Here is a 25769-nt window from a genome sequence, read left to right on the forward strand (position 1 = left end):
CTCGTTACAATTATGTTTAAATAATTTCTTGAAGAAAAAAAATATTTTCCATGTCAAAGATATTACATTTTCTATTTTTTATTTTGTTATAAAATAATAATTTGACTTTTACTTATTGTGATGATTAAGTAAAGATAGTTTATGTGTAAATATTATATTTTTTCATAAACATTTTTTTATGTAGAACCGCAACTTAAACTAGTTCTTTATAAAAATTAATTTGTCACAGATTTTTATTTTAATCTATATAATTTAATTTTAAAATTGTCCGGTCCTCATATTTGTTAGGAAAAAATAAAAATATTATAGTCACTATTTCAAAAAAAAAAATTTAAAAAACAAGTTCTAATACGACAGCACACACAAAATATTTTTTTTAATTAACGAATGTTCTTATTTATCAATATCTCCAGTACTCATTGAACGTATTTAAATATGTGTTCGCTATCGACGGCTCCCGATCCATTTCCAACCCTACGATCCGCAAATTAACATTAAATTAATTGCAAATCCACTGATTGGCCAACCGCTTAATCATTAATTATTAGGTACATAAACATTGACATATGAGCTCCTTTAAAGTATTGATAGGCACGGTATTATTCCATATTAAACCTCGATGAAAGGAGAACATTGAATTTATATCTTGAAAGAACTAGCTACATGTCCATACTTCTCCACCTTGCTTCTTAATCATTTTCTTCAATAAGTCAAGCTTCTTTCTTTCAGCAATGGCGCCACCGGCTGATAATGAAGTCGTCCTTGAGTTTCGGTTCTTCAAGGTGTACAAAGACAGCCGTGTCCAATTAGTCTGGCCGGAATGCCCCAAAGTCCCACCATCCACTGACCTGATTACTGGGGTTCAGTCCAAAGATGTGATGATCTTAACTGAACCCCAAGTGTATGTCCGTATTTTCTTGCCGAAACTCAAATCCCCTGACCAAAAACTCCCTCTCTTACTTTTCGTGCATGGTGGTGGCTTTGTAATGTTTTCACCCTCTGCTATTCCCTACCACGTTTTATGCAACAAAGTAGCAGCTGACGCTAACGTTATTGTTGTCTCTGTTGAGTATGGTCTCTTCCCTACCAGACCGATACCAGCATGCTATGAGGACTCGTGGGAAGCGCTCCAGTGGGTGGCTTCACATGCTGATGGGAGTGGAGCTGAGCCGTGGCTGAACAATCATGCTGATTTTGGTAAAGTTTTTCTGGGGGGAGACAGTGGTGGGGCTAACATATCACATACTCTAGCATTCCGGGTCGGGTCAATTGGGTTACCCGGAGTGAAGGTAGTTGGAATGATCATGGTGCATCCATTTTTTGGTGGTACCGAGGATGACAAGATGTGGTTATACATGTGCCCAAGTAATAGTGGGTTGGATGATCCCAGGCTGAATCCAGGATTAGAAGATCTTGCTAGGCTTGGCTGTGAGAGGGTGTTGATCTTTGTGGCTGAGAAAGACAGCTTAATTGCTGTAGGAAGGAACTATTACGAGAAGTTGAAGAAGAGTGGATGGAAGGGAAGCGTTGAAATTGTTGAGAATGAAGATGAAGATCACTGCTTCTATTTGCTTGATCTCAATTCTGAGAAGGCTGTTGAATTACTGCATAAGTTTGTTTCCTTTCTCAAACAAGACTAGAATTCCCTGGTGATTTAGTCCTTTCATTTTTCCTTTTTGTCTTTTATAATTATTGAGAGGCCTCGTTGTTTTATGACTAAACAAGGGTGAATAATCCTCTTCCAATCCTAATTCCTAAACCTTTGAATAAGCTTAATACGATGATCTAGCTAGGGTTGGTACTTGTCTATTTCTCGGTGGCTGTACTGTTTTTATTGTATCGTGAGTTTTATTCCATTTTTAATTTAAATGAAATCTTCGAATAAGATGTCAACAATAACATGAAATGGAAATCAGTTGGTTCGCTTCGGCAGTCAACGGATTAAAAAACCTCAACATGACCATTAAAAAAAAATTCAATTTGTCACTATACAAGCTAGGGGGTCAAGCTTGAGCGACAGATGGTGATTTTGAATCCTTGACTTCGAGGTAGAGATCTCAAAAATAAAATGGCAACCCTTCCGGCAAGTGCTTTCCTTTTCCTTGTTTTTTTTTTTATATAAAAAAGATCCATGACGCTTTGAGCCAGTTATTCATTCTTTAAGTCCGGGAGCCGAGAACTCAAAAATGGTGTTTTGGGGGCTCTCTGTCTAACTAACAAAGCAGCAAATCCTTCCCAGATACTTTTTTCCATTGATATTTCCATACCAAAGCTCGGATCTGTTAAGCAGTTACAAAGATTGATTATATCTCCAGCTAGCTAACGGACATAGAAGACCAAGAAGAGCGAAAAGAGAGTTACAATTACAAAGATTCAAACTTTGTAACTGTTACATCCCCAGCTATAGCTTCTTCTCACTTTCTTCTAACCGAAGCTCCAGCTAACTCTTGTTTATGATGAATATGTACTAATCATGATTTCAAAATTAAAATTGAAATAATATTTGTAATAATATTTCATAAATGATTAGTTGACAATATATATATATATATATATATACACGTGCTTCTGTTGTACTATTATTTACTCATTAAGAAAATATATACGAATCACGTTTTCCCTTATATTTGTTTGTTTCATTTTTTTTTTAGTATCAGAGCACTTTAGCTCACGCTACTTTGATTTAAGCTTCCGCAAAAGATGTCTTTTTCTAGCAATACCAGTAACTGTTTACATCTCAATCCAACAGTAGCTCCTACTTCTTTTAAGCTCAATGGAATAAATTATTTAGGATGGTAATCTCAGTTTCTGCCCTTCCTTAAGAGCAATGATCTTTTAGGGTTTGTGGAAGGATCTGAACTTGTCCCTAAGAAGACAAATGTAGATGGTACTACCCCTGCTGCATATACTGTCTGGTATAAGAAAGACCACGCATTACTTGGACTATATATATATATATATATATATATATATATATATATATATATATGCGTGCGCTTCTATTGTACTATTATTTACTCATTAAGAAAATATATACAAATCACATTTTTCCTTATAATTGTTTGTTTTCATTCCTTTCTTAGCATCAGAGCACTTTAGCTCACGCTACTTTGATTTAAGCTTCCGCAAAAGATGTCTTTTTCTAGCAATACTAGTAACCTTTTACATCTCAATCCAACAGTAGCTCCTACTTCTTTTAAGCTCGATGGAACAAATTATTTAGGATGACAATCTTAGTTTCTACCCTTCCTTAAGAGCAATGATCTTTTAGGGTTTATGGAAGGATCTAAACCTGTCCTTGAGAAGACAAATGTAGATGGTACTACCAATGCTGCATATATTGTCTGGTATAAGAAAGACCACGCATTACTTGGACTTATTATGTCTTCAATAAATTCAAATCTTGTTGCCTCATTTTATGGCCAGAATACATCCAAACAAGTCTGAAATTCACCCAAGATCAAGTTCTTCAATCAATCTAGATCTTACATTGCACATATGAGAAGACAGCTGCAAACTATCACACAAGGATCTAAGAATTGTTCTACATACTTGGAGGATGCCAAATCCATTACAGATCAATTAGCAGCTATAGGAAAACTAATTGGTGATGAAGATTTAATTTCCTTCATACTTGAAGGACTTAATCAAGAATATAATTCATTCATTACTTCCTTCAATTTTGTTTCCAAAGATAATGAATTTACCTTTGAAGATTTCAGTGCTGAACTACTCAGTTATGAATCTTTACTAGAGACTAAACGATCAACAATAGTGTCTAACACTACTTTTGCATTTCCTGCCAATAAAAAGTCTTCATTCACAGCCAAGAAGAAACCTTGTATTCCTTTTAATCGATCAGGAGGTCCACAACAATGACAGTCCTGTCCTAACGCTTTGTTAGGACAACCTATTGTGGCAAGACATAATTCAAACCAAACTACCATACGTCCAGTATGTCAAATTTGTGATCACACAGGACATATTGTAATTGATTGCTATCACAGGTTTGACTATGTATATCAAGGACATCATCCCCCAACTGAACTTGCAGCAATGGTGGCTGAATCAAATACACAGTATGACCACCAAGTATGGCATGCAAATAGTGGGGCCAATGTTCATATTACCTCAGATGATCAGCATCTCACTCAGAAACTGCCCTACCACCAAGGAGAAATTGTAATAGTGGGTAATGGTGCAGGTTTAGTAATTAAAAGCACTGCTTGTACTTCTCTATAAATAAACAAAACCAATTTTCATCTGCAAACATCTTACATTATCCTCATGCATCGTCAAATATTTTATCCATAAATAAATTTTATCTTGATAACAATTGTTATTTTATACTAACTAGCCATGATTTTACTGTGAAAGAGAACCAAACAGATCAAACACTACTCCATGGACAAGTTGACAATGGTTTTTATCCAATTACTGGTGGTTTTAGTCTTCCTCATAGAATTCAAGGATTAGCAGCCAAAATTGGAGAAAGAACTACAGCTGAGCAATGGCATTCCAGGCTCGGTCATCCTTCACAAGTTGTCCTGCAATCTCTTGCAAGGTCAAACCATATTAGTTTGTCATCAAAAGACAATAAAACAAACAATAACACTAGCTTTTGTTCTACATTCCCTCTTGGTAAAAGCAAAAAATTACCATTTCCAAACTCCACTCATCAATCAAAAAGTCCATTATCCTTAGTACATTCTGATGTTTGGACATCCCCTATTCCTTTTATAAGCGGTTGTCGTTATTATGTTTTTTTTTGTTGATGATTTTCTCAAGATACTCTTGGATCTATCCTTTACATAATAAATCTGAGGTCTTTGCTATTTTTCTTAAGTTTAAAGTCATGCTGAAAACTTATTCTCATGTTCTATTAAACAATTTCAGAGTGATAATGGGAGAAAATTTTTATCTCATTAATTTAGAGACTTCTTCAGTAAATATGGAATCTATCACAGGTTAACTTGTCTATATACCTCTCATCAAAATGGAATAGCTAAAAGAAAACATAGACATGTTCAAGAACTGGGATTAATTTTATTAGCACAGTCATCTCTAAAGCCAGCCTATTGGGTAGATGCTTTTCTAACAGTAGTTTATTTGATCAATAGATTACCTATCAAAGTGTTACAAAATTGTAACCCATATACAGTTCTGCATGGTCACACCCCGAATTACTCTGAACTACGTGTGTTTGGTTGTTCATGCTATCCTCTCTTAAGACCATATCAACCCTATAAGTTGGCATATAAAAGTAAACAATGTGTCTTTCTAGGATACTCACACAATCAAAGGAGTATCAAACCTAGAAAGTAACAAGGTTTATATCTTTAGACATGTGATGTTTGATGAAGGAGTGTTTCCAGTAAAGGATAAAGACCAGACCTCAACTTGCTCCAACTTTATTCAAATTGGTAATTCCCACTCCTTCACTGAAACAGTTATTCCTTCCATTTTATTCACTAATGCTCTTGTCACAAAAGCTCTTACAAACTCCTCTTAAACAGAGACTGATATAGGTGAGTTACCTACTCCTATTGACACTTCATATGATCAACTCCCTTCAGAAACTCATCCGCTTCATGAAGACATGCTAGTAGCACACTTGTTATCTATTAGGGAACAACCTACCACACAAAGTGACAACCTGTATCCTCAGCCTCCATCCAATACTATCACTCGGTAAAAAACTGGACACTCAAGACCAAAACAATTCCTTAACTATAAAGTTTTATACTCAACTCGACACCCTTTAAAAGCTCGTTCCAGTGTTTTTTATGAACACAAACCATCTTCTTATGGCAAAGCAGTAACAAATGAACTTTTACAGACATCTATGGGAAGAGAGTTTGATGCATTAATAGCTTAATAGGACTTGGTCTCTATGTCCTAGACTAGAAAAGTTTCATGTTGTAATAAATAAATAGGTGTATAAAATTAAAAGAACTCTTGATGGACAGATTGACAGGTGCAAAGCACGACTAGTGACAAAAGGCTTCGATCAACAATATGAAATCGATTACTTTGAGACATTCTCCCCAATAATCAAACCTTCCACCATCAGAATGGTAATGTCACTTGTAGTAACATTTAACTGGCCTATCAAATAGCTAGATGTTTCTAATGCATTCTTACATGGTTTTCTAGATGAAGTCTATATGGAGCAGCCACAAGGATTCATTGATAAATCAAGACCAGAGTTTGTCTGCAGATTGCACAAATCACTTTATGGCCTTAAACAAGCTCCATGGGCCTGGTTTCAAAGATTTTCTACCCATCTCCTTAACATTGGATTTCAAGAATCTTTTGTTGATCATAGTTTATATACACTACAATAAGCAAAATCTAAATTGTTTATTCTAGTATATGTGGATGATATCATTCTCACGGGAACCAATATTTCAGAAATTGAAGACTTCATCAAACAGTTACAAAGTACCTTTCAAGTCAGACATATTGAAACTCTTTCCTATTTCCTTGGTATTCAAGCTTCTCTCAATATGGAGGGACTTCATCTTAAAAAATCAAAGTACATCTCTGATCTACTTGACAAGACACAAATGATTGGAGCTAGACCTTTATTTACACCAATAGCTTCAGGACCCAAACTCTCAGCTCATGAAGGAGAATTATTGAATTATCCAACTGAATATCGTCAAGTTATTGGTGCCCTTCAATATTGCATTTTAACAAGACCTGACATCAACTATGCAGTGAACCAATTGCGTCAATTCATGCATGCTCCACGAGAACCACACTGGATTACTACCAAAAGGGTTCTTCGTTACTTGAAAGGAATAATTGATTGTGGTATTCACTACACTCAATCCACAACAACATTAGATGCTTTCTGTGATGCAGATTGGGCTAAGAATCCAGATGATAGAAAATCTACAAGTGGTTATATTGTGTTTCTAGACCAAAATCTCATATCTTAGAGTGCAAAGAAACAAAGTGTTGTGTCAAAATCCAACACTAAGGTCGATTATCGATCTATGGCTCTTGTCACTGCTGAACTATATTGGTTTCGAATGTTATTGCGAGATCTTAGCATTTCATTGTCATCACCTCCTACACTATGGTGTGATAATGCAGGTGCGATATCTCTTGCCTTTAATCATGTTTTTCATACCAAAACCAAGCACATAGAGGTGGATTATCACTTCATCCGTGAAAAAGTTCTTAATAAAGATATCCTGGTACGACATATATTTCAACACATGATCATATTGCAAATGTCTTTACCGAAGGTCATATTACAGCAAGGTTTGTGTTTTTACGGTCCACATTGATGGGGATTCCTATCCCCATTAGTTTGTAGGGGAATGTTAAACATAAGAAGATAACAAACATTAAAAACCAAGAAAAGAGTTACAGTTACAAAGATTCAAACTTTGTAACTGTTACATCTCCAGCTAGGTAACGGACATTGAAGACCAAGAAGAGATTTCGAAAAGAGAGTTACAGTTACAAAGATTCAAACTTTGTAACTATTACATCTCCAGCAAGCTCCTTCTCACTTTTTTAGAACCGAAGCTCCAGCTAACTCTTGTTTATGATGGATATTTTGCTACATTGATGAACCTGCACTAATTATGATTTCAAAATTGAACTTATATTTGTAATAATATTTCATAAATGATTAGTTGAGAATATATATATATATGTATATATATATATATATATATATAAACACACACACACACGCAAGGGCGGAGGGATGTTAAAGGCTTGGGTGGGCTATAGTCCAAGTCAAGATTTTATTAATATTTTTTTACTAGTTTTATGCCAAACAAAATTATAATTCTTAATTGAGTTATCAAAAAATTCTGAAAATTATGTGGAGTCTTCTAATATGATGTTTTAACTTGGGTTAAACTTTTCAAAATTTTTGAAGAAATTCAGAAATTTGATGAAAAAACACAATTTAACCAGTTTTACGTTATTGGACGTAATTTTTAATCTGACCATCAGATTGAGTTGAAATTTTACGAGGGATCTTAAAATATATTGAATAAAATCTTGTTAAAATTTTAGAATGAACAGAGTTTAGTAGTGCAAACAAAAAAAAGGACTGTCAAATAAAAGCAAAACGACTCGTTAAGGGTAAAATGGTTATTTGCCATTAAAAAATAAAACAAATCAGTTCTTCTTTCCTTTTATATGTTGCTGACTGGGTAGAAGCATAATAGAAAAGGAAAGAAAAAGAAAAGAAAAGGCGAGAGAGAAAGAGAAAAAATAAGGGAAAAACATAAAAAAAATTCAAGAAAAAAAATAAGAAAAGTGAGAGAATAACCTTGTAAACTTACGAAGTATAACTTATAAAACACTAATCTAAGGAAGAATCAAGTGAAGGAAGGAGGAATTGAGAGAGGAAAAAAAATTAATTACTTTATTTTCCAGTTGATATGAGATTGTTATTTTATCCCGGTTGAAAGGTTGTTACAATATCGATTCAGATTCGATTATAGATAAATTATATTCCACAAAACATCGAAAAATGTAACTTCAATAGTAAATTTATTTTTACTTTCACTTCAATTTTATGTACTTACAAATTTATTTTTAAATATTTTGGGTAGTGTATTTGAATTAAAACTTTACTGTTAACTTCAAAAATTCACGTACATGAGTTAATAATTGATCTTGAAAAAATTTATATATTTATTTAATAACCCAGAACCGGAAAAATTTCTAGCTCTGACCTTACATATATGCGCGAGATTATGTTGTACTATTATTTACTTATTAAGAAAATATATACAGATCACGTTTTCCTTATAATTCTTTGTTTTCAATATTCCTTTCTGGATCCACCCCTTCCTCGGCCGTGGTGAAGAAGATTCGTCTAGTTCTCCCTGCTTGCCTATCTCAGCAGGAATCCTCCTTGAAAGCTTCAAAAACCTCTTGAGAAAAGGAAGTGTGAATTGAAATACAAGTTTCATTAACAGGATGGCTTTAACAGACGCTATAATAATGACGGGCACCAATCAGCCATGGCTTGCCGACCAGTACACCGTTTCTACCCACCAACGGAAAATGAAAAAGAACAAGTTCTTATTACAGCTGGTATTAGTCACGTCAAGATAGCCTAATTAACGTAATTTTGATTAACCACCTATTGATCACCGTTTTGCACTCCACTGATTAATTTGTCATTGGATGAATGGCTGGGATTCGAGCTGTTATTGATTAGGTAATGAAATCTCGTACACCTTCTAAACGAAGACTCTTCCTAACTTCTCATGGTGGTTAGTTTCCAACTGTAAATTAACTTCTCAACAAATCCTTCCCGCCAACAATTAGAAGCATCTTGCAGGCTAGCCAAGTTTGGATCTGCAATTGGATGAACGAAAGGGTCATCACACCTAACTGACGTGCGACTTACAATTGTATAATATAGTTAATTTGTTATGTGTGATTTTTACATTTTTTTCTATTCAATTTTTAATTTTATTTCTAATCAAGTGGTTTTCTTATATTATATCAGATATATACTGATATGGCCATTAAATTAACACGTCAACATACTGATGTGTCATCTATGTATATATAATTATTATTTTTTGCTGATAGTGTATGTGCTTTTAATTTTTTTATTTGAGTGGATATATCTTTATTTTTGGTATCAATTGATTATTTTTAATTTTAAAATTAACAAATCTTTTACGTAGCCCATATTTAACTAAGTTAAATAAAATCAAAAATTAAGAAAAAATTATTTTAAAAGAAAAATTGTACAAATAAAGAAAAACTCAGATTACCACACAAACTCAATCTCCTACTCTTTCTCATAACCACACAAACTTCTGTAAAAGTGAATAATAATAATAATAATTTTTAAAAAAATAATGATTTTATACAGTAAATCTATTTTATATATATTTAGATTTCTCAATAAAGATCTCTCATCTCATAAGTCATAACACACATATTTATTATTTTAATTTTTAATTTTATTTAAGTTGATCAAATATATTATAAGATTGTGAAGTTGATATTTATTGGATTTGAAGATTATTGGTGCTTGTTGAAATTGTTTTTAAAGTCATAGACACTTAGAAGGTGTTTGACATTGCGTTTTGAGTACTGTTCATTAAAAAAATGATTTTTTTGCTAAAATAATATTTTTGTGTTTTTTTATTGTTTTGATATGTTAATGTTAAAAAATAAAAAATATTATTTTAATATATTTTCAAATAAAAAATACTTTAAAAAATAATTATTACAACAATACTAAACATAATCTTAATATAAAAATATAAAAGCACGTACACTCAATTAACGGTATTTAACGGTAATGTTAACATGTATTTAACATAATAGCACTTGATTAGAAAAGATTTGAGAATTTATAAAAAATTTAAAAATCATAATTAAAATTTGATATGCTGGAAGAAAAAGAGTTAATACACCAAAAGTATCATCTCAACGCATTAATTCCCCTTGTTGTGGGGATGTCCTCGCAGGAGGGAAAGTATGATACTTGTGTTGCTACTTGCGATACTGTTGGAATTGAAGGTCGGTCAGCTAAGAAGCGAGTGTCAGGGGTGGAAAATCTGGGGCAAATAATTAAGGAGATTCTGGGCTTGCTAATGTCAGGGGGCTTATTAGAAACGGGACACGGCAGAGTGGCAGCCTAGGTGGTGGCCTCGTAGATTTTGAATTAATTTGGAATTGTGGTAACCTGGGTGGTGGCCTCGTAGATTTTATTGCTAACACGGGCCGTCGCTCGTCTCTCAACCTAGATGTTCCTCGACTTCACTACTTGAAAAAGAACTCTGTGGTTGTAGCTGAAGCTGCAAAGGGACGAAATGAGAATATCACTAGAAAACCTGTCTTCTTCTGGGGAAAAATAAAATGAAATGCTTGGACTTCGTTATATGTATTATCGTCATATGTATCATGTAAGCGAGTGAACTGACTGGTATAAAATAAAACATTCAGAGCTGGATTCACAATATCCTTGGCATCCTCCACTATATATATGTGGCTCTCCACTTGTTAGTATATTGCACTCGTCTTCTTCTCATGGCCCCATGTGAACCCTCCCAGATTACAAAGCAATAAAATTATGTGGTCACAGGCTTTGATCGACTCAAGGCCAAATAGTCAAACGAACAATATTGCCCAGATGCTTAGTAGTGGTTGGTATACATTTGATTTTGGCCATAGCAAATTGTCAGAAGCATTTGTATACATTTTGTTGGCTCAGATACTAACTAGCAAACAACGCTCCCTGCCGAGACGGATGTCCTTGGTTTGTGGCTATTGCTTCTTTGCAGACGAGTGCGAATAACAGGTCAAAACGATAGTAGTTGAGCAATGCGTACATATGCAAGCATAGACACACGTAATAAATCGAACACCTACATGTCCTTTTAGAACACCACTGCTAGAGAGTGGCCATGTCACGACACTCCAATTCTTTGATCGATCGATAACAGGGTTCGATCGGAATTCTGGAAAACCAACGTTGATAACACAAAATATGTAGAAATGGAAAACCATACACTTTGTTTTTTTTCTTTTCTTTTCCATTCCATTCTTTCATTCATTCGTTTTTGGGAGTTTAATGCACTTCAATCTTTTTCTAATACTTGACGCACTTCTTCAAAATTAAGCAGTTCGTGTATGCAAGTTTAATGGAAATATTATCATATATTAAGCGTCATAATCAACTTTTATACTCCATCTATGTACCATGAATTTGTTGGAGGTCCTCGTTCCTCCGAGCCTGATTATCTGACACAAGTCACGGAATGTGAAACCGATTGATACATGGGCTGGCCACCCTTATCTCTATGTAATATATAGATGTGGTCATAGATTAGTCTGCCGGCCTAATTGCCAAAAGGGTGTTAGGTAGTGCTATTTTGTTAGCATATTAGAGAAACAATCGGTTCGAGAATTGTCAAACACAAATTCTTGCGTCTTAGACTTCCTCCACAAGACTAGGTCGTCGCTCTCAATCTCTAGGGTTCCTCTCTTCCACACACACACACTTGTAGTTTTCGTAGCTTCGGGACAGTGCAAATTAAACTGGCAAGGATAAAATTGAGGACATGGCTTTCCGTTTTGGCTAATTCCTTGGTTTTGTGTTTGGCCCCTTGTTGGTTTTCAACTCGGTTGTAGTCTAGCGGCCATTGGAAGTATTGATCTTGTGTTCCGTTCCGCCTCCTGTTCTATGGCTTCTGGCTGTCAGATCTCACATTTTTGGTGCGGGGGGCTACTGTTTCTATTTTGTTTTTATATCATCTATCCTACATAAACAAATAAATCATTTAACATATGTACTGGTTACTTTTTCTAATGAAACATAATCATTTATTATTCATGAAAATCATAAAATTTTTAAAAATAATAATTGTTGAAACATTTAAAACAATTATTTCTTAAATAATTTCAAATTAAGATATTTTTTTTGAATTTTTTTTTAATTCTTAAACATATTCAAAAAACATTATTGACCAAGCATTTTCAAAATTTATCAAAAGTTTTTTTTTTCTTAAACATCATTGAAAAATTTAATTAACGAATAGGTTTTATCATAATTCCTTCTTAATTTTTCATGAAATTTAATTTAAGAAATATTAACTTGGTAATTACTAAAACATTTCCAATATCTTTTTATTTTTTAAGCATTTTCAAAATTTTAATTGGTGGCCATCTTACAATTTAATCAGTCGGGCTGGACTGGTTAAATTTTGCAAATGTAGAGTAATTAATCTTGACTATATATTTCTTACGAACCTAGCTATTTGTCAAATTGAATTGAGGAAAACTACTTCAAATCGTGTTGTGCCGACTTCAAAATGTCATGAAGAGCATGTATTTGTTATGGGAGTATCGTATAAAATAACCTTGCAGTTGTTCTTTTTGATTGAGTTGGCATGAAGTGGGAAATAGTTAGTTGTAAGAATTCATCAACAATTATATTCATTTTCACTATAAGAGTTGAAGATCAAATTCAATCTCTTATATCACGAGCCATTTCTCTATAGTGCTTCATTGATTCTCAGTTCACCAGAAATCAGCTCAACTCTTCCACGCACTACGCTTTTCTTCTATCGATTAGAAGATGGCATGTTTTGTCCCACTTATTTTAGAATTTCTATTTCTCATTTTGTTAAAAAAAAGTTTATTTTTGAACGAAAACCAAGATCGAAGGTGGGTTCTTTGACTAAAATTTAATACATGTTATTTAATATTTTGGATAGTGGTTAATTAATATATTCCAATATTTAGATTTTATCTCTTTAATTTTAAGAATTTCAAACTTATTATAAAAACTTGAGTATCTATAAAAACAATCTCAATTGGAGAACTTAGAGACCCTTCACTGATAAAGTCAGTATATATGAGAAATGCAATAAATGTCTTAAAAGAGTCTTAAATTCGAGAAATAAAAATATTTGTTCTTAAGTTTTAAGTGGGCTAATGTTTTGAAATCTGTAAGAGTTTATCTTACGAGATCAAAAGTTATGAACCCTTATCTAGATGGTTCAGGGGGTATTTATACCCTCTAAATACCCTCTAAACCTTATTGTTTTCAAAGAAGAAAAGGATTGGAAAGTTCTCTACTTACGACGATATTAATAAGAGACAAATATTCCTTATATATATATATATATTAATGAGACTGTAAGTATAGTAAGTCCCTTAAGAGACCTTGTATACACCTATGAGTATAGAAAAATCATTATATTAATACAAATGATTATTCTAGATGGAGAAGTATGACGGTTTATCATACATTTATTACTTTTATTTTAAGGGGTCATTTAGAATCATACATGTAACCTTAAAACTTGATAATGGTTGAATTCAAATATTTTGGATCTAGCGTATTTGTCAAACTCATGTTTTCTCGAGCTTGGCTAACTATAAAGTCCAAGTTCTTTGGGTCTAGCATGTTCGGCAGATCACCCGCACTACCTTGGACTTGGCTGACTACCAAGTTCAAGCTCTTTAAATCTAGCATCCTCTTTAAATATAGCATGTTTGTCAGATTCGTGCTATCTTGGGTTTGACTAACTGTCAAGTCCAAGTTTTTTAAGTTTAACATATTTAACAGACTCATGCTATCTTGAACTTAGTTAATTATCAAGTTCAAAATTTTTGGATTTAATATATTTGCCAGATCCAGACTATCTTTGGCTTGGCATGTTTACCACATGCATTTTATCTTAACCAAATATTTTAACCCATCAAGCACTGAAAATGTGAGATATTTAATTTGGAGCGCATCTTTATATTTTTTTTTTTTGTCTTTCCCTTGCAAATCACTTTTGAATGGTTCCTAATTCTCTCTGGTTGCTACTAAAACCTAAGAACTAACTACTACATATAAACGACGAAGAGAAACACTTAAAACGTCCACCAAAACAACGCTCAAACAACCAGCAGGAGAACCTGAAAAATATGAAGACTATATATACGAGAATCGGCCATCTCCCTACAATTATGATACATTTCCGCAACACGGCCTAGATCACACAGCCTTCTAATTCTCAAAATCAAGGGATATTGCGCAGTATTGCTAAAACCTTTGTGTCGTCACCAAGGGATTGATCGGTTACCAGAAGTTAATCAACCTCAACGATCCTTCTCCGTTCAATTTTAGGAAGGCCGTATACACTCGGGTTGTTACATTTATGAGAAATTTGTTTCTTGCAGCTTTCTTTGGATTAAAACAGAGATCATAGCATGAGTTCCAAATCAAGCTCGAGGGATTTTCTTCTGTCTCTTTCTTTATTTTCTTAAGACAAGGTTCAAGTTTGGTTCATGAAAGCTTTTGATTTGAGCATATGAAGCTAACGACGTCATTGCTAGGGCTTTTTTCTTGTAAGAAAAAATGAATGCAATAAAATTTATTAACCACTAAATAATAAGGAAATAGGTAGAAGAGAATAATAGCTACGAAAAGGAGGAGTTTACAAATAACAAAGAGAACGGATAAAGCTATAACAGCTACAAATTCATACAAACAAGACAGAAGAAAGATTCCACTTCACTACACCAACAGGTATCCAAATTTATAGCACCAACCAGCTAATGAAGTCAAGAAACCTACATCTACCGAACTCCATAACGAGCAAAAAAGGACTCTAACAGCAGACAATATATAGTACCAGATGAAACATCTTGATTTTGGCGTACCAGCAGCATATAGATCAAAACATGGAGTACAGATAGGTCTATAACAGCAGGCTGGAAACAATCCCAGGAGACCAAATACAAATATAGCAAGTGGTGATGGAAGAAAGTGAAAGACAAGGTACAAAACAGTTATCAAGATCATCCTTGCACAGATGTAATAACTTTAAGACAGTCCGAACAGTAGAGTAGCTTATCCCATAGTACATAGACTGGTATCAATCTTACTTTTTCCCTTGACGTGATCAGTCCTCAAATCTTGCTTGTCCAACTGATGATTACAGGTTCTTGGTTAATAAAAGAAACCAACCGTTTCATCATATCCAAAGCTTGCTCACAACGAGGCTTTAACAAATGGAACACATGCCCTACTCCATCGTGTTCCACCATCTCGACATTTCCTTCCCACCCACATTTCTTCAACTCTTCGTAATAAGACCTGCCAGCATTTTTCAATTTATCCCTTCCAGCTAAAAAAACCAATACCCTCTCACACCCAGTAGTAGCCATATCCTCTGCAGCAGGTTTGAATCTAGAATCCTTCAGCCCACCATTTCTAGGACACAGATAGAACCACATTTTATCAAGTTTTGACCCCATAAAAAATGGATGCATCAGAATCATCCCGGCCAACTTCATCTTTGGTAGCACTGATCTAATGCGAACTGCCAAGTTATAGGCTATGTTTGCCCCAGCACTATCACCTGCCAGAAAAACCCGGCTGAAATCTCCATGAATATTTAACCATGGTTCTGGTCCATGCCCGTTTGCATGGGATGCCACCCATCGGAGGGATGTCCATGAGTCCTCGTAGCCCGTGGGTATAGGGTGCTCCGGTGCTAACCGGTACTCGATGGAGACAGCAATGACATTAGCCTCTGTTACAATAGAAGCAACATATTTTTGGTAAATCGGGTCAAAGGGGGATCTTAGTGCAAACCCGCCTCCATGAATATAAATAAGAACTGGGAGTTTACTATTAAGTTTGGTCATTTGGGGCATGAAAATACGGGCAGATATAGGAGGTTCGGTTGTGATAAGAACATCTTTAGATTGAAGACTAGTGGGTAGTTCATGGGAAGGTGGAACTTTGATAATAGGCAGACATCTCTCTATGTAGCCATCTTTGTATACTTTAAAGAAGGGCGAGAAATCATAGGCTATCTCACCGTCGTTGAACTTCTCGATCTCCATCATTTCAATAAAATAATGCAAGTAATAAAACGTTGCCTACGTTAAGGCAATCCCGATGGTCATTTATAGAGAAAAGAATGAACTAAGAAGATGGGCAACAACCAGAAATCACTTAACATCTAACTTGGATTAGAAGCAGCTTACCCCTCTCTCTCTAAATATGTGGTCAACAGTGTGCCAGCTACTGAAATATATTCAATTTGGAGGCTTTAACTCGGATGGTGAGTTACTGATAGAACTTCGAGCCACACGTAACGTTATAAACTAGTTTTATGTTTTGCTGCGGCCAGGTATTTTTATTTTTTATAAAAAATTATATAAAAATTTTTTTAATACATTTATGTAATTTAAAAAATTTAATTATAAATAAAAAAAGTTTATACAAAAATATAATTAAATAAATCAACAATTATATGTGCTAATAAATAAATAAATCAATCTAAAAATAAAACTTGAAAATTTAAGAAATTGATGTAGATCAAGATATTTAATCTCATAACGACAAGACATTTACCATATTATGTTTGCTAAATTTTATTTATTAAAATATTTTTTTATCCAATCAAACAATAATAGAAATAAACAAACATAGTAAATTAATTGAAGAAAAAAATAAAAAAAATATTATGCAATGCTACACAGATTAGAAATATTATCTGAAAATAAATATTTTTTATTTTTAAAATAAAGTTCATTTATACAAAAGATTAAAAAAAATATAGAATATGGATCAGAATCTCTTTAAAAATTAAACACACACAAAATAGTTTTTTAAAAAAAATCTCTATCCAAAAATGTTAAATAAGTAAATAAAAAATCACAAACAAATGATATTAATTAAAACATAAATTTAAAAATTATTTTAAAAAAGATATGTTGAAAAAAGGTATCAATAAAAAAACAAAATTAGAAGAAAAAAATAGCATTCCAGGAGTTGTGGCTTAAATTATCAAACATATAATTCGGATCATGAACTCAACTTGGTTAAATAATCTTTTTCTATATATATATTAAAAAACAAAAACAAAACAAAACAAGGCCAAAAAATAAGCTAGAAGCGCGGGTCTATGGCTCAGCGCGCCTGGGCCATTGCAAGGAAAAGCACGGACGCGTGGGCTTGGTTTTATTATTTTATTTTTTATAGTAGATAACATGTTGTCTACAAACCCAGATTCCGGGCACCACAATGGTGGCAAAAAAATTAAGGTTGAACCTCTGTTGTTAAAAAAAAACATAATTTTTAAGTTATTTCAACCTCAAAACACTACACCATTAAACAGTTTTACCGACAAAATCATTCCGTCAGTGACAGTGCTATGTCATTGTACGGCTATCTCAGTTTGAATCCCTCGGTCATTCCGTCGGTAAAATCATCTGAAAAAATAGGCCGTCGCAGATACGGTCGGTATATACCGATAGAAATATTCCGTCGGTATATACCAATAGATTTTGAGACGGAATTTAGTCCATCGGTAGTTATTACCGACGGAATATTTTCGTTGGTAATTCCGTTGGTTTTCTCCGGTTTTCTGGTAGTGAAACACCTCAATAACATTTTTGGAACACTCACAAATCAATTCATCTACTCAAAATACCTAAAAAATAGTTTAAAATCCGAAATCAAACCAGGTTAGATTCTTTTTAATTTAGATCTATTTTTTCTGACAATACTGAAATTGTAAAAAAAACACTATCAAGCCTCTCTCAACTCATGGAACTATTTTGTGTTGTTGTAACTCAATTATTAACCCTTTATTTTTGTATATATTTTAAAAATATTAGAAAATTCTAAAAAAAAATATGTCGTTTCAATGTTATTTTGATTATTTTGTTATTTTTCTTCATTTTTATTTAATTCTTGTGTGTTAAAATATCTTGAAAATCATTATAAATATATACAACAATACAACAATACAAAAATAAATAAAAACACCAAACTTTATAGATGAGATTTAAAATTGAATCGATAATCAAGTATCATTGGTAAAAAAGAGATTTGAGATTTGTTTTGTCATAATTGAAGATGAAGTGAAGAGAATACAGAGAAAAGGATTTAAATAGGTTTAACTTGGCTAAAATTGTAAGAAATTAAAGTTCAAGGATGAGTTTGGAACAAATAGCCAAGTTAGAAATCAATGAAGGGTTTAATTGAAGAAACAAATCAAAATTAAAAGTTAAATTGGTTAAAATTGCATAATCTTATGAGCAAAGGATGAATTTACAACAAGTAAATTAATCAGGCGATCTAAATTGATTCAATTAGGGATGCAATTAAAAAGAAATAGGGGATTGAGAACAAATCATGTTGAAATTGCAAGAATTTGAAAAGCAAGGACTAAATTGAAAAGATTAATTTGAGGGATTAAATTGAGATAGAATTCAAGTTTTAACCTATTTGATTAAAATTGAAAAGATTCAAAACACAAGAACTGTAATGAAAAGGAGAAAATATCCCAAGGGTCCAATTGACTATATTAAATTCATTTCGGTCCCATTTGTTTCAATCCATTTAATTCGATTGAGTCCAAATTGATTCATTGATTGTTATCCAATTTAGGTTAATTGTTTCCAATTAATTTAATTCAGCCCAATTCAGACCCCTGATTTTGTCCAATTGATACAACTTAGTCCAGAATCCAAATTAAACCCTAAGATCCAGCAATTAATTTTCAAATCTTTTGGTCATTAAACCCAAATGCAATCTCCTAATTCCCAGCCTTGGAATCCCAGAATTCCATCAATCACAATTAAAAAACCAGATTCCTAGAATAGTCCCAAACTTTCAGCTTTGCTCCCCATTTAAAAACCAGCACAGACAAGAGCACGGAGGGGGACGATACACAACACACAAAAAAAAAAACACTAGAGGGCCTTTCCTTCAACAAAAAGATCACCCACCAACACTGGAAAATTTTCCAGTTTCCCTTCCACCCTAAGCTTTCATCCCCATACTCTCAAGCCACCAAATCAGTACCAACAATCCAGCCATGAACCATTGCAGATTAACCATCACCATGAACTTTCAACACTGACCCTCCTTCCAAAACCACCACAGACCACCATCACCGTCCCATCTCTTCAAACTGAAACCACTCACCCAGCCTAAGCCTCCACCTATCGCAGTCCTGCACCCAAACCTTGTGTCTCCCAACCAAACACTCAAACCAAAACAGCACCAACACAGTTGCCTCTCCATTTTCACAATCATCAACCACCCACGGCTGATCCAGCAATAGCAGCCCCCCATCGTGACAGCCACCCATCCATTCACCTCTGATTTCGGCCAAACACAGCTGTCCCTCCATTTTCTCCAGCAGCTCCACCATCCACGGCTGTTCCAGCAACAGCAACCCAAGACCTCATCCTCCCAACAAAAACCGTCACTTTCACCCCCATCCCTCCACCGTGGCCATTAGCCAACAGCCCCTGTTCTAGCCACCCCAACAATCCCATCACAAAGACTCGCCCTTTCCTCGTGACAGCAACGCTGTCCACAGCAACCCACGACAGTCACCACAGCCCAGCACCAAAACCAGTAAACCCAACCATCTCATCTTCCAAACCATCAAATCTACACAACACCAGCAGCCTGCACAGACCCATTTCTCTCTCCCTCTCGGTTCAACTAACCAGCCACCGGGCAGCCACCCCTCAACAACCACAAGAACCATCCACAGCAGCGTCGCCCCTCCTGCCACCACCGCTCCAGTATTTCTCTCCTCACTAGCATAAAAACCCGATACCAGTAACCCAAAATCAACATAAGCAGCCTCGGAGAAGGCACAAGCCACTTCAAAAGCCATTGGAAATAAATGGGTCAAGGCTCAAATCTCATTAAAGCCAATAAAGCTAATAGCCCAACTCTTATTATCCATACAAGTTTAAAGCCTAAACTTTTTTTTTTCATATGGATCCAAAGCCCATTCTTAACAATTTTAATGTAATTTTATTTTAGGAATAATTATCATTGGTCATTAGGGGTGAGCAAATTCGGTTCGGTTTGGTTTTTATCTAAAAAACTAACCAAAATTAAAATTTAAAAAACTAAAAAATTCAAACCAGAACCGAACCGGAACCGGTTCAAACCGACCGGTTTCGGTTCGGTTCGGTTTTTTTAACAGAAAAACCGGAAAACCTGTGTTATTATTATTTTGGGCTTTTTTTGGGCTTTTCTAGGCTTTTTGGGCTTTCTGATGGGCTTTCTAATTAATGTAAATATTATCTAATTTTATAACAAAATTCTATAATATATTTAATATTTTGTCACTAAATATTCATTTATATTAAATTATTAGTGCTAATATTGTGTTTAATATGTTGCAAGTCTTTCTAATATTTGTGTTTTGGACTCCTCTCCTGCATCAAAGTTTAAATAACACACACCAAATTAAAATTAAAATTACAAAGCATTGCCTTCAAGAGGGCTTAAAAAAAAAACAACAAATAACAATGCCATAAAAAATAAAACACTTCATGCAAAAAATATAAATCTTCATTGTGCACATTATCCCAATCAAAAAGCACATCAAGATGACAAGAACATTGCACTTTGATTCTGTAATACCATTGACATCAAAACCTGGAAATCAAGATCTAAAATTATAACATGATAAAATAAATTAGAATATGTAAAAATAAAAAGTAGTATTTTACCATCAAAGTAACTTCTGAACTAATTATCATCCAATGCTACATGTAACTTTCCACCAAATTCTACAAAATAAAAAATTAGACATGTTAGATGATTGCAAACAATTTAATTAATAAATTATAAAATAAAAGGTGCAAGTTTCTAAATTTTTTTTACCTGACTCAAGGTTTTCGTAGGTTTCAATATCATTTATCAAGCTTCTTGATCCTTGATAAATTCAAAGAAACTATCAAACTAATAAAAACTTAAATGTCAGGCAAAAACAAAAAATAAAATGGAAAGTAATATCAGCAAAAACATTACACAGAAACAATCACATTACACAGAAACAATGAAATTAATGACTAAATAAGTAAATATAGGACACACAATCTAATTTCTAAAACTTTTGTTCCATATCACATGCCTGGTATGTACATAAGAAGGCACAGATCAGTCCATAGGCACCAAAACAACAAGAGTAGGAGAAAGGGAAGTGATTCAAACAACAAGAGATTGCAATAACACAAATAAACAGTCATGAAAATCACAAATACAATGAAACAACAAGACACGGTCAACATATATCCTCAAGTTTGAAGAGTACATATTTTCAAATCAATAAGAAAAGAAAAACATAATTTCTAATTTCTAAACACTCATAGGCACCAAAACTAGCTTCTCCAGGACAGGTGACCCAGGCTGCACAAGTTTCCTGTTTAAAATGGAGTATCAATTAGATAATATTTAGTCATACACGAGACCAATCAAACCGGCAACCCTAATTGTTCATCAATACTAAAAAAAATAAACATTCCACCTCAGACTAACACCAAGCTTTCAAAGATTTAATTCTTATTTTTGTGTTTTCCCAGTGTTAACAGTGAGGATTGCCCATGTAGCAGCTACTTACACCAGGCATTTGATATGGAACAAAAGTTTTAGAAATTAGACTGCCAACACCATTTTTAGTCATTAATTTTAGAAGTTTTAGAAGTTTTAGAAACAATCACATCACACGTAATTAGTGACAGAATTAATGAAATTAATGACTAAATATAGGACACACAATCACATTACACAGAAATGAATGAATGGCAATACGGGGCTTTACCCAGAATACACATTACACACTACACAGAACACACAGAAACAGAATCATACAGAATACACAGAATGCACAAATAAAAATCATCCCTACGTTAATCACAGAATACACACTACACAGAACAATAGATTTATTAATTCAGAAAAAAATCAACCAAAATACACAGAATGCTCAAACTATGGTGTTAAAAAAAAAATCAACCAACAAATACACAGAATCACAAAGCATATGTTAAAAAAAATAAAAATAGAGATTGAAAAAAAAAAGAAATCATATCTGGTGTGAGTTGGGACACGATTCAAGGTCCGGTGTGAAAGAGGGAGGGACTGGTTTGCTAGATTTGAACTCTGGTGTTAAAAAAAAAACCAACCAACAAATACACAGAATCACAAAGCATATGTTAAAAAAAATAAAAACAGAAATTGACAGAAAAAAAAAAATCATACCTGGTGTGAGTTGGGACACGATTCAAGGTCGGGTGTAAAAGAGGGAGGGACTGGTTTGCTAGATTTGAACTCTGGAGGTTCGGTGTGGTGTGTGTCATGCGACTCATGGCTGACTGGCTAGGTTGTTAGTTTTGAAGATGAAGATGGTGTGGGAGAGCCAGAGAGGGGTATGGATGAAGAATCGAAGATGGATTAACTTGGTTTTGTTGCAGAGTGAGTGAAAGTGTGAATCGTGTGAGGTGCGGCCGTGAGGATGAGGGAGCGGCTGTAAGGATAAGGAGTCGCTGGAGTGAGAGTGTCTAGGTCTAGGGTTAATTTTTTTTCTTCGTATTTATAGTACCCCTTAAACCGAACCGGTTCGGTTCGGTTGGGGTTTTGCCAGTTTCAGGTTTCGGAAACCGAAACCGAACCGAACCGAAAATTTTTACAAAAAAAATAATCGGTTTAATCGGTTTTTTTTTCGGTTCGGTTTTTTTGGTTATTTTTTTCTCGATTTTCTCGGTTTCTCGGTTTTTTTGCTCACCCCTATTGGTCATGGAAAGTATATTTGGTAAAGAGTGAAAGAGAATGAATTGAATGTTTTTTCGTTCAACTCGTCACAAATTGCACCATTGATGAAGTCGTGATAAACTTTAGACATATTAGGCTTTCCTTGATTAAGTTTTAGGTAGAGGTGAGCAAAAAAACCAAGAAACAGATTAAATCGAGAAAAAAATAACTAAAAAACCGAACCGTAAAAAAAACCGATTAAAATTTTTGTAAAACTTTTCAGTTCGATTCGGTTTCGGTTTCAGAAACCTGAAACCGAAAAAACCCCAACCGAACCGAATCGGTTCAGTTAAGGGGGTACTATAAATACAAAAAAATGCATTCTAATTCTTAACCCTAGCGTCCAGACTCCAGCCGTCCTTGCTCCTAAGTCGCTCTCTCAACCCTCACAATTCATACTTTCACTCACAGATCTATAACAAAATCAATAATCAAGTTAATCCATCTTCATCTATAGCTAGCCACATCCCTCTCCCACACCATCTTCATCTTCAATTCTAACAAACTAGCCAGTCAGCCACATCCCTCTCCCACACGGGCATGAGTCACATGACATACACCACACCGACACACCGAACCTCTACAGTCTAAATCTAGCAAATCAGTCACCTCCCTCTTTCACTCCCGACCTTGAATCGTGTCACAACTCATACCAGGTATGATTTCTTTTTTCTGTCAATCTCTATTTTTATTTTTTTTAACATATGCTCTGTGATTTTGTGTATTTATTGGTATATCCTTAAAAAATCTAGTGGTATTTTGGTTAGAGTTGTATTTTGGTTGATTTTTTTCTCCATTAAAAAATATGTGATTCTATGTGTTCTGTGGATTCTAGGAATATGCTTAAATTTAGCGTAGGGATGATTTTTCTCTGCATTACTGTAGATGCTTAAAATACCTTCTTGATATTTAGTTGAATTAGCTATAGAAAAAGGAAAATAATACGTATAAACTCATGTGCAACCTGCTATAAAATGATCGTGTAGTGCAGGACCAATTGAAGCCTTCTTTATGACATTAACATGCCCCTAATATATGTGTGTGAGTTCCAAAGATTTGTTGGAAAATTTGTGTTTTGCTGTTGAACATATTAATAGGGTATTTTCCAGCGGAGCTGCTCAGATTAAGTAGCAGGCTTTGTTGTGTTTTAAGCAATATATTAGTTTAGTTATTTTGACAATATTTTGAGATCCTTGCCAAGAAACCTCTCCGATCTATATGAAATGATGGTTACATTGCCAACTTGGGTTACTTTGCTTTCCTATGTGTTGATTTTTGTAATGTCTTGCCTACTTTCTCAAAGTTTGCAAAAATTTCAGTGTTATAACTTGAAGTAACTATTATCTAGATCTGATAAATTATGTTGTTCCTTGATGTTCATTAGTACATTTAAGTTATAGCCAAGGCCAAGGTTGGTGAGGTAATTAGCAGGGGGCGGAGGGGAGGTGGCGGAGAAAGTGAAGGGGATTGTGGTGGTGGGGGTGGACATTTGGGTTTAAAGAGAGAGTGGGAGTCCATTTGAGGGGTGAGAAAAGAGAAGGGTATGGGGATTGGAGGAGATTGTTTATGCTGAAAGTTGGTATTTTGTTGAATAATGGGTATGATGGGGTTATGGAATAAGTGAAGCCAAGATACAAGCTTTCTAGGACTTTCATATTGTTTTAAAGATTGTCATTGTCATATGGGAAGGAGTTAACTAATTAGTATTCAAGATTGTATTTGCTTGACCAGGACTATGTTTGATGGGTATTGGTTGTTTAATTAACAATACATGACAGCCAGTTTTTAATATTCTTGCTGAAAGCTTTATAAGAATATTGTATTTTTTTTGTTTTTGTTTTTATTTACTAGTTCTTATGAAGAAATTGAAACCTCAGTTGCTTGAATCTTTATTAAACAACTGGAGACATGGTTATATCATTTATTTCACTGCTCTAAAGCACCGGCTGCAAAATGGGTCATGTTCATTAGTACATTTAAGTTATAGCCAAGGCCAAGGTTGGTGAGGTAATTAGCATGGGGAGGAGGGGAGGTGGCGGAGAAAGTGGAGGGGATTGTGGTGGTGGGGGTGGACATTATTCCATAGGGTTAATTGGAAATATTGGGGATGGTTACTTGCTGCAATTCCAAAAGTATTGGCTTTTACCTGCAACACTGTAGGTACGAGCCTTGAGATCAGCCATGTATATATAAATGTTGAAGGATAGGTTGCAACAAGAATAAGTTTCCTCATTTAGGTTGAGCATTTTCTACTATGCTAAGATGGTCATAATTAAATTCAAGAGGATCTGATTTTTAAAAAAATTTCTCATATGGTGTCTTTCATGAAATACTTCAACTGTGATGATCATCATTCTTCCAGATATCGTTGTTCATATTCTTCAATTTTTCATGACGCATGTGGAATATCTATTCTATTTAAACCACTTTTATTTATTTATTGTTTCTTTTCTTCATTATGAATATGGTATTTGTTTGTGCCGACTTATTTTGTGATTTATTAATTAAATCGTTTGCAATCATTTAACATGTCTAATTTTTTATTTTGTAGAATTTGGTGGAAAGTTACATCTAGCAACGGATGATAATTAATTCAAAAGTTACTTTGATGGTAAAATACTACTTTTTTATTTTTATATATTCTAATTTATTTTATCATGTTATAATTTTAGAT

General features: G+C 34.1%; 2 protein-coding genes across 2 annotated transcripts; one reads left to right on the top strand and one right to left on the bottom strand.

The window, feature by feature from the left end:
- The first annotated feature begins 520 nt into the window (after positions 1-520).
- On the top strand, positions 521-1885 carry LOC18097806 (probable carboxylesterase 12). Its single transcript, XM_006384368.3, has one exon. The coding sequence runs from the start codon at positions 732-734 to the stop codon at positions 1638-1640; it is 909 nt and encodes a 302-aa protein (XP_006384430.1). The 5' UTR covers positions 521-731; the 3' UTR covers positions 1641-1885.
- Positions 1886-14908: 13023 nt separating this feature from the next.
- LOC18097807 (probable carboxylesterase 1) lies at positions 14909-16506 on the bottom strand. Its single transcript, XM_006384369.3, has one exon. The coding sequence runs from the start codon at positions 16363-16365 to the stop codon at positions 15421-15423; it is 945 nt and encodes a 314-aa protein (XP_006384431.1). The 5' UTR covers positions 16366-16506; the 3' UTR covers positions 14909-15420.
- Between the last annotated feature and the right edge of the window lie 9263 nt (positions 16507-25769).

This window comes from Populus trichocarpa, chromosome 4, assembly GCF_000002775.5.
Source record: "Populus trichocarpa isolate Nisqually-1 chromosome 4, P.trichocarpa_v4.1, whole genome shotgun sequence".
In the NCBI taxonomy this organism is placed as follows: domain Eukaryota; kingdom Viridiplantae; phylum Streptophyta; class Magnoliopsida; order Malpighiales; family Salicaceae; genus Populus; species Populus trichocarpa.